Source organism: Dermacentor variabilis, chromosome 10, assembly GCF_050947875.1.
Source record: "Dermacentor variabilis isolate Ectoservices chromosome 10, ASM5094787v1, whole genome shotgun sequence".
In the NCBI taxonomy this organism is placed as follows: domain Eukaryota; kingdom Metazoa; phylum Arthropoda; class Arachnida; order Ixodida; family Ixodidae; genus Dermacentor; species Dermacentor variabilis.
Genome location: NC_134577.1, coordinates 50301209 through 50311631, shown reverse-complemented (window position 1 = coordinate 50311631; position 10423 = coordinate 50301209). Strand labels below are relative to the sequence as shown.

The window sequence follows — 10423 nt, the reverse complement described above, 5'->3', positions numbered from 1 at the left end:
TCTGACAAGGGAACTTTTTTTGATCAGGGACCTTGAATAAAGAGCAGTCTCATTGGTTCCAGCCTGTACCGTCTACCATTGTAGACAAACTGACGAGTTATCTAGAATCATGGGTTCTCATTTCATTTGTCGCCTTTATGTTTCCACCACTTAGAAATAAAGGAGGTGTTGTGCTCTTTCTGGTAACAGCTGCCAGTCTTTATTTATTTCTTTATTTTTTCTTTTGCATTCTTCTTTACAGCCAATACAACGCAATACAATTGCTTCCATTTGCTGTAAAAGTACTGCCTTATAGTAAAATTACCTTACTTTCAGTGAGGCAAACAGGTACACAACCTTTATTCACATCAGAACATCCAAAAACCTTCATTATTCAATAACCTATGGCTTTACTGCTACAAAAGTGGTGACTTGCAATTTACATGCAGCATGCAGAAAAGGCATGCACATCCATCTTTCACCAGCCACGACACAATGCATGGAAATGATGCTGGAGCACATTGAAATAAGGACGTCAAACATATTGGCTAAAGGTTTTTGTACTTTGTAATGTTTGCTACATTGTTGTAACCACTTACTTTTTGCCAGGCTCAGAAGCGTTTGGGGTGACTCGTATAAGGCACGCAGGAATGCAACTAGAAAACCCACTGGTGCCTTTCCATTGAAAGCTTATAAATGATATGCTACAAGCTACCCCACATGCGAGTGTAAAGAAACAACCAACAATACAGACCAACACAGAATAGGAAGGTTCATGCACAATTACTTTAAATTGCCCTTGGTATGCATAGTAGGCACATGCTTTTTTTTGTTGTTGTTGCTTGTCATTTCTTTGTGCTTACCTTCACATAAGTTGTGGCAAGTGAAATAACTTGTTCCTCTAGGTGAACACCACACTTTTAGGTTCTTTCCTGCATCTCTAATCCTTAAGTATTTCTGTAACACGTGCCAACCAGCATGACTGGGCACCCCTGGGACATTTTCTATGTTTCATGGCAGCATGCTCATTCGGGCTGGTTGGTACATCTTGTCACACAGCAGACCACTTGAACAACACAACAAAGAACGAAGGAAAGAGGAACAGGACAGAGCACTCTGACTTGTGCCTCTTTCCTTCATCTTGCGTCGCGCTATTGTTTCATGCTTAAGAATAGTAATGTCCACAAGTGACATGCACCGTAACCCATGTCCTCCATGCTTGCCGCTACAAATAGCTGCTTCAAAGCATTCTCTGCTTCCATACAGAACACATGTGAGTAAAAAATGTAACTCACCACGACAATGGCCACCAGGTAGCCTTCGGCTGAACCAGCTAGCACATCGCTCCAGTGGTGCTTGTAGTTGGAGACACGAGAGAGCGCTGTGTACCAGGCCAGTGACAGCAGTGCCACTTGGATCACCGTACGTGCAGCCATGGCCACAGAGTTGCGCCATGGCATCCGTGCATGGATGTACAGCTGGGAAACAAGAAGAAAAATTAGGCAATTACAGCCCGTGCCTGGTAAGTGCATTCAATATGTGTAAGTTTTGGCTGCAGCTGTGGTGTCACTCGACTCCTTCGTGTCACCTGACGTTCATCTTTTGCATATGAACCTTGATTTCCTGTTGTTTGGTTTATCCAAATGACACATGCGTGATGGTGGAATTGTCGTAGCTATGACGAGAGATGGTGCGCATGTTCCAATGTGAATTCCACTTGATAGCATAGATAACTCGAGCCCGAAAGGAACGGGCTTCTTCCTCCTGCTCCGGGACGGTGAGTGCATGTGCACTGACAGCATGCTCATTCGTGCATTCCGGAGTGTGGTAACAACAAAGGTGAATACAATCGCTTGGATGTACTTCTGCTTGCATGGTCACACCCGCAAAAAACTTAGGTGTCAGACACGGGCGAAAATTTTTTGCTCTATATCCTTGCGTGGAAAAGTGAACTACATCAATTACTCTGCATGTCTCATCGAAAACCTAGTCATTGTATGTATATCAGCTAGCTTGCTTGTGCAGAAAGAGCATGAATGCCCCATTTTGTATGCTCAAACTACTTGGTTGTCTGTTACCAAGTGCAATTCAACCCTACACAGTCGCCAGAAATGCAAGAGAGCATGTGCAAACATGCAGCAAAGCATGAGCTGTAAAAGCCTGTAGCTGTTGGCAAACCTGAAGGCACACCCCACCCAACATTGTGAACAATGGTTTGGTCGTGATGAAGCAGTTCTGCAGGCCATGTATAGAAAAAAACTGCTAACAGGTGCCTGCCCACTTGGCCAGGTAGCTGCTTCACTAAGTCATTCTGCCATTCAAGTGTATTCACACACTGTTTGCTCCATTACAAGCTACAAATGCACTATGTCACCACATAATGAGCAATGCATTCAAGCATTTACATATAGCCTGCAGGCATACACAGCTCATGCTCTGCCAATACACACTCGCATACTATTACCTTTCATTCATACGGTGGCAACATTACTATATGCAGCACTACGAGTCACTGTTTAGTTGGAGGCAGGGTTTGATGGTTGGTTGTTGGCAGAAAGAAATTTTTCTTTTGATGAGGCACCAGCTTTTGAAGGGGACAGGTGAAGACAGAAGAACCAGTCACATTTGCCAGCCACATGAGCACATTCAGCATTGCATGCTGCAATACTGCAACTGCAACAAAGTTTTCATCAAACACTCTGCTTGAGGATTGTCAGGTATTATAGTTGTTTGCCAGTGCAACTCGCAGCCATGGGCACGTGTAGCGCTGGCTAACATTCCCCGGGCTAGGTTTCCTACACATACATAAATACTGAAAATGTGGACATGGGAAGAGCCACCGCTGTAGCACAATCGGAAATGCAACGCACTCGTAGTGCTGAGGTTGTGGGTTCGGCTCCCACTGGCAGCAAGTTGGTCCCCTTATTTCCTTTTCCCACTTATCGTAGTTGTTAGTAACACAAGAACATGGCTCCTTCCTAACTTTCAACTGTATACCTTAATAACCATTTGGCCCATTGGGCAGCCTAACATCTCATGGCTGGTCAACAACTCATGCTGTCACGTTACTTTAATAACAGTCAGCAACTAAAAGAATGGCTGAGCATAGCACCCTATTGTTTTACGTGCATTTGTGACATTAGTATACTCTATATCTTTCAACCCCACACAATCCCTGAAACTGCAACACCAACGTCACAAGCGGCACCAATTCCAAATGTTGTGGTACACTCACCGCTGTGTACATCATGGTGTAGGCCGAGAAAGACGAGTGCCCTGACATGAAGGAGAGTCGCATCTCTTTTAGCTGGTGTTCCGTTGCATTGCTGCCGCAGGTGAAGTTTTCCACATAGGTATACGGCTGTGCGCACAGGACCTTCAGGTTGACAGGCTGGCACAAGTCAAAGAAGTGCGGCCGCAGACGCCCGATGGTGTACTTGGCAATGTCCGTGAGAAGCTGGCTTATTGCTGCCCCCATCAGGAACACACCGACCAGCATATAGAGCACCTACAAGAAGCAGCGCACATGGATGCAAACAACTTAATGGGATGCTCGATTACCGAGGGCATAAACATGAGTGCCTGGGCTGATGGTGCCATCTTGTGGTGTAATGTTTAGTAAGAAAAGACAAAATTATTATATAACCAACTATATTCTACTTATCTGCCGGTATAAAGCGTCGGCAGCGATGCAATCTACTACATGCAGTCTATTTTGTCTTACATTGTTTTGACGAGAACATGCCCACACAACACAAAATCGTTTCACACATTGCTGGACAGAGCGTCACAAGATGTCGCTACCATCGTTATTACAGCCATTCACATTTATCATAATTCGGTATTTCTGTAAATGTTAATGTGGATACAGACAAGCTAAAACTCTATAGTCACTGCTATGTTGTGTCATTATCCATCAAAAGCTACATGACTACTCTGAAAATAGTCAGAAACGTTGCCAGGCCATGCTTGAACATTGCTGCAGCTCTGAACCTTTGGATACTGCCCTCTTAACAGAGGGCAACAAAACAAATACCACTGCTTCAGTGAAACTGCCACCACAAATAGTATCTGCATGGGGGGTCGTAGGCAAAGCTGCTCCAGTCAACCACTGCTTTTCTCTCATAAAAAAAAAAGAAAATATATATATATATATATATATATATATATATATATATATATATATATATATATATATATATATATATATATATATACATGCAGATCCCATGCACTGTGGGAACCAATGCAAAGCAAAGGTTTCATGAGCTGCAGCTGTAAACAGATTTACTCTCTTAAGGGTATTATACTTAGTCTTTAGGTTGCAACCAACTCTTAAAAAATTTACACCCTTTGGGGCTTATCTTGTCCCACAACAATAAACATCATCTGTCTTGCCCGAATTTTCTTTTTTTAATGCTGAGAGCCCGGTACTTCCAACTCCCAAACAGCGTAACACAGTATTCTCAACAGAAAAGTAGCCAGTGCGGAATTATCACGAAAGGAAACGCAAGCAATGCAGATAATTATTGTTGTGGGACAAATATGCACCCCAAAAAGTGCAACTTTTTTAAGAGTGTGTGTAGGAAAAAAGCACTTACACAAACCAAAACACCCATACAATGGGTGCTTTGAGTTGCCATAACACCCTTTCCTCATCACTCTTAAAAATGGTTACACCCTTTGGGGTGCATATTTGCCACACAACTATAATTGTCATATGTCTTCCGTTTCCTTTCTTGAAAACGCTGCGCTCATTACTTTCTTATTGAGAATAATCTGTCATGCTCTGATAATGCGCATTTCATTCATGACTTGGAAGTGCTGGGCTCGCAGCGATAAAGACAGGAAATGCGGGCAAAACAGATGACGATTATTGTTGTGTGGCAAATATATACCCCAAAGGGTGCAACTGTTTCTAGAGTGATGAGTGCGCACACTCTTAAAAAAATTACACTCTTTGGGGCTTATCTTGTCCCACAATAATAATCGTGATCTGTCTTGCCCACGTTTCTTTAATGCTGCGAGCCCGGTACTTCTCAGTCACAAACGGCTTGCATGTTATCAGTGTGACACAGCATTCTCGACAGGAAAGTAGCGAGCACCGATTTGTCAAGAAAGGAAATGTAAGCAAGGCAGATGACGATTATTGTTGTGGGACAAATATACACCCCAAAGGGTGCAACCATTTAACCTTACCTTGGGCCCAACCCAAGGTAACTTTTCTGTGCAAATGAGGGGGGGGAAGGGGTACCTTTACTAGTGTAAATATGAATAAAGACCACCATTTGCCATAAAAATGCGTAAACCTGCAGAAGAAGAATGATATAAGGTGTATCTCACAGGTATATGCCTGTGAAATAGACCTCTCCTTTCCTTGACAAACAAGGAACCACATCAAATGGAATCGCACAAGAAAGACGCGCAGGAAGAACAGTGCCAAGAACAAGTAAACAAGTGAAAGTGTAAAATAAAGATTTCTAGTTGTGTTCTTTTTTAATTAGCTTTGGAAGAAATACAGATAAATATATATTTGTGGAACAATCACACTTCTTTTGGGCCCCTCGTTTACTGCTCTACCAAGTGCCAAAACCGATTCGTATGGTTATTTCGAAAGTTGCGTAACGATTTGTGGCTGCCAGTCCTGTACGACTGCATAGAATGCAGGACACTGCGGTTCTATGTGTATTGCGCCCACCGTGAAAGGTTAGAAAAACACCCACATAAGCATAGCTAAGAAGTGGCTATGTCAGGCAGTTAGACAGATAATGGTAGAAGCGTCATTCAAAACTCATGGAATCATTCCCCACTTTTTGCGGCGTTTTCTCTGCTTCTTTTTAAATAAAAAGATGTTGATGCATAAACAGTTTCACAAGCAACAATTAAATTTGTTAATTTTCGCTTTTCCTTCCTCTTTGCTTGTTGCCTCGGCTCTCTCCCTTAGTAGATCACTTAATTTCTCAACTCCTTGCAACTCTTGTTTCCAGTTTCCAATTTTGCATGAAAAGTGCTGTACACTTACGGAAAAACCAGACGAGGTAACAGGTGATATTCATATTCCTTATGGGTTTAACGGTTATTGCAGGGTTTGATCATGGATGCTGTTTTGCATGATTTTATTTTCCACCTTATCTAACCTACACCACGGGTATATGGATAGAGAATCTGCCAGTGTCGTGGCGAGCCGTCATTTGAGGAAATAATGAAGCAAAAGAAAAAGTTATCCGCAAATGGCGTTGTCTCTAGTCGCAACTCGCTCCATGAGCATACAGGCCAGCTGGCTATGAACTGAATCCATTTCCGATCCATTGGATCAGTCTAAACAAAGGTTAAACTAATGAAGCAACATCAATGCACGTGACCGTTGGAATAGATGGTGACAACTGAACGTGTCTTGAGTTAATCGCGCGGGCACCGAATCGATGAGAAAACTGGCCTTCACAGCCCAAGAGATGCCGATAACTACTGCAATCCAAAAGGTGTGGAAAAGGCAGCAAAATGTCGAGCGCCGAATAGTTGTCAAGTCTCAAGGTTGATTTGGCGGCGCTTTAGCGATGTGTGTGAGGAGTCGTGGCACGGAAAGGGGAGGGGGGGGGGGGGTACATGCCTGTTCGCCGGTGAAAAAAAAAAGGGGAGAGCGACAAAACTCGACTAATTAGTCGCGTCTTTGGGGGAAAAAATGCCAGCATTGACATTTTTGACCTTTAATACTTAGCAGACACAGGCAGAAGGGAGGCATCAGTGTGCGTTGCAACACTTCACACAATGCTATCAGTGTACTGTAGCCATCGCACATGTCTGCATACAGGAGCGCGCACCGAGCTGGAGTATCTAGGAACGCGTGATCTATAAATGAATGGCGATTGTGAAGAATGCGGCTTATCTGTATGATATCTTGTATAAAGCGATGTTGCAGAAGCACGACTGTTTTTCACCATGACATATCTGATAGGTGTGAAGCATATGTCAGTACAAAGGCTTAACGGAGAATGTGTATTTCAATGGAGCAAATATTTGTGAGATAAGGGTTTTGCGCCTCGAGTTTCAAATTCCACTGCATCTTTCCCCTATGCAGAACTGGCCGAGAAGTGAAGCCATCAGCCCTATAACCTGACGCATATTTATCGATTTCGCACTTGCGACGTCGCATGCATCTGCAGCAAGTAAGCCGCGCCGACCCCTTTAGAGTGTTGAACTTCAGTGCAAAATCGCGCGAATGGCGTGGGCGGCAACCAATGTCAGCGCGTATCATGAGGCATGCCACAGTGGTCTGCATGCACGATTATTATCATTATTTATAATAATCAGAGTAACGAGTTCAAACACGTTTTCATTGAATTCAACTGCATACACCTACGCAAACAATAATTTAGTCGTCCACAATAAGGTGCACTGAAATGAGATATCGCATTGCAGCTCCGATAAACGCATTGCAAAATCGCTCCGTGTGGAACCAGACATTACAGCCCTAAAGACAGTATACAGCACAGTGTTCCTGTGACACTAATACTAGCAGCGCTACCAGCGACAACCAGCGATGTTGTGTGCAACAGTAAACATCGGCTATAGATTCATGTGCTGCATAGTTTTTGCTCATCAACAAAACAAAATAAAAAATATATATTGATACATTCACGAATAGCATGCCTTCACCTGTATGTTTGCGCCATTACGCATGCAAAGCAAGAGTTCGTTGCAACCAGAGGTGTGCGTGGCTTCGTCTGAATGCATAGGTATGCGGCAACGGTAATACTATGAGTCAGGCCAAATCTTCCTATCACAGAAATAGCTGTCATTTGAACTTTCCTGTTGTATTCGCAGTGTCGGCCGTAATGGTATAGCGGTTAATGGTATGCCATGTGAATGACAAGTGACATCAGCGAAAATGCACTTATGCCTGTTTCGAGCCTGTTTCGAGCCTGCCATGACGCTGTCTACCCCTATGTATATAAATAAGCTGCACAAAAGCTATCGAATGTAATTGTGTCTTTGTCATTTTCTTGTTTATACATAGTCGAAGGGTCGTCGTTTTCTACCGCAGTTGCACAGCTGCGCCTCGTAGTCCAGTGCAGGCATGACATCGAGGCATGCGCGACTTCGCGTGACGTTGGCCGCAAACATGTCTCTTGCTTTTGTCACTGTTACACAACACGTAGCGCTGGGCACATGCCTTTTGCTGCCGACCTGGGTTGATACTGAAGGCAGTGTAATGTCAGATAGCGTCTCTACACAGCAGCTGCCATGAGAAAAAAAAATAATGTGGCAGAAACCCTTCGCAGGATGACTATAGCATATTTATGTACAGCGTGAACGAAACAGGATGGACACTGAGTAAAGGACGACACCACAAGCGTGACTGCATGTTTATTGCCAATTAATCTCATTACACTATCGCTATCACATTATTTCTAATCACATCCAAATTTCCACTTCATCTGTGGTTCATTAAGAATAAACGTTGTTTTTTCATCCACTTTCATTACCATCTATTTATCATTTTTTTAATTCAATCAGTAAGTACAAGTAATTTCCTCTATGCTGTCGTCGGTGTCTTCTTATGTTGACTTGTGTGTGTGTGTGTGTGTGTGTGTGTGTGTGTGTGTGGCCACGGCCACTCATACATACATACATCGGCCAGCAACTCGAGCAGTGTTTTTCCAAAACCTTGTCTTCGTGTTGCAAGGAACTATCACGTTCACGCACATAAACACCGTGTACCTTATACACACAAACACAGACGCCTTTGAATGAGTGCGCGCACGGCGGAGAGTTTTTCATTTCATTTATTATACCCCTCAGGGCCAAGGGCATTACAGAGGGGGAGTCGTAAATACAAAAGAATGAAGAAGACAAATACAGTTAGTTACATGAGTGTTTAAATGGCACCTGTGTAGACAATATTAGCTAAGGCTTCATGGAACTGTTCACAATTAATAAGGCCTACAACTTCGGCAGGAAGATGGTTCCAGTCACGTGAGCTTCGCGGCAGGAATGATTGTGAAAAACTTTAATGTTGCATGACAAAATGCCGACATTGTACTGATGATCAATGCGACGGGATACATAAATTGGATGGGGGATGAGGTGATCTCGTAGAGTATGGTGATGGTACAACTTGTGGAAGAGGGCAATACAAGACACTTTTCTGTCAGATGCCAGCGATGGGAGGCAAAGATTAGATTTTATGTTAGTTATACTCGCTGTGCAATTGTAGTTAGCAAGAATAAAACGTACAGAGTTATTTTGAACCATCTCAAGGTCAGTGATTAGGTTTTCATGAGCAGGGTCCTATACCGGAGTCGCGTATTCGAGTTTGGGTCGTATTAAAGTTTTATATAACAATAGTTTCAAATTAGTAGGTACGTTGAAAAAGTTGCGACGTAGGTAGCCAAGCATGCAATTAGCGTTTTTAATTATGTTCTCAGTATGAAGAGACCAGCTTAGGTTAGAAGTGATGTAAACAGCAAGATATTAATATGAAGAAACTGATTCCAACGGCATGTTGTTAATGTAGTACGACGGTATTTTAGATGTTTTCCTAGAAAACACGCATGACTTTGCATTTGTTAATATTGAGCTCCATTAACCATTCATTTCACCAGTTTCCTATAGTGGTAAGGTCCAAGTGAAGTAATTCAATATCGTTAGCATTGGCAACTTCTCTGAAAATGATGCAATCATCAGCGAACAGATGGATCTGGGAGTTGATAAGCGAGGGAAGATCATTAATGTAAATTAGGAACAGTAGGGGTCCAAGGACAGAACTCTGTGGAACACCTGAACGGACCTCTGTAAAACCGGAGTTAATGTTGTTAACACAAACAAATTGCGAGCGGTTGAGAAGAAAACACTCAATACATTTCAAAAGGTTACCATCTATGTGAAGTTGTTTTAGTTTATGAAGTACTAATAGTTTGTGACACACCTTGTCGAATGCTTTTGAAAAATCTAAGAATATACAATCAGCTAGTGATGATTTGTCAAGAATATGGTGTAGTGCATGTGTAAACGATATTAATTGGGTTTCACAGGAGTAAGATTTCCGAAAACCGTGCTGTGCTGACTTAAAAAATGAGTTAAATTCAAGGAAATTAACCAGGTTGGTAAAAAAATTACCGACGATTACGTTACTTCCTAATGCGAAATGTGAGCGCAGCAAATAAGCTGTTTCTCCTTTTGGATAGATTGAGGCAAAGAAATCGAGCAACACATGTATGCGCTATCACATAATTTTTTTTCTATTTTTCACACGTATTCCTTTAACAAAGACTCCACTAACAGTTCTTGACAGTCATGAAGGAAGCTTTGTGGTCGGAGAAATAGACTGATATATGTTCGACTTGGTACACCAATGCTTGATTCTCAAAGACGAGATCTATACAAGTGCCTCGCGAGGTTGTCACAGCCGTGGGGGAAGCAGAGGCTAAGCGCCGCCGCCGAGAAG

General features: G+C 42.7%; 1 protein-coding gene across 5 annotated transcripts in view; it reads right to left on the bottom strand.

Annotated features, from left to right (window-relative positions):
• The window catches only part of LOC142560514 (putative phosphatidate phosphatase), a 46073-nt gene that overhangs the window by 23836 nt on the left and 11814 nt on the right, over positions 1–10423 (bottom strand). For all 5 annotated transcript variants that reach the window (XM_075672673.1, XM_075672677.1, XM_075672675.1 and 2 more), the window contains exons 4-5: positions 3215–3487; positions 1275–1457 (exon numbers count right to left, since the gene is read on the bottom strand). In XM_075672673.1, coding sequence (XP_075528788.1) covers positions 1275–1457; positions 3215–3487 — 456 coding nt within the window. The remainder of the gene's footprint in view (positions 1–1274; positions 1458–3214; positions 3488–10423) is intronic.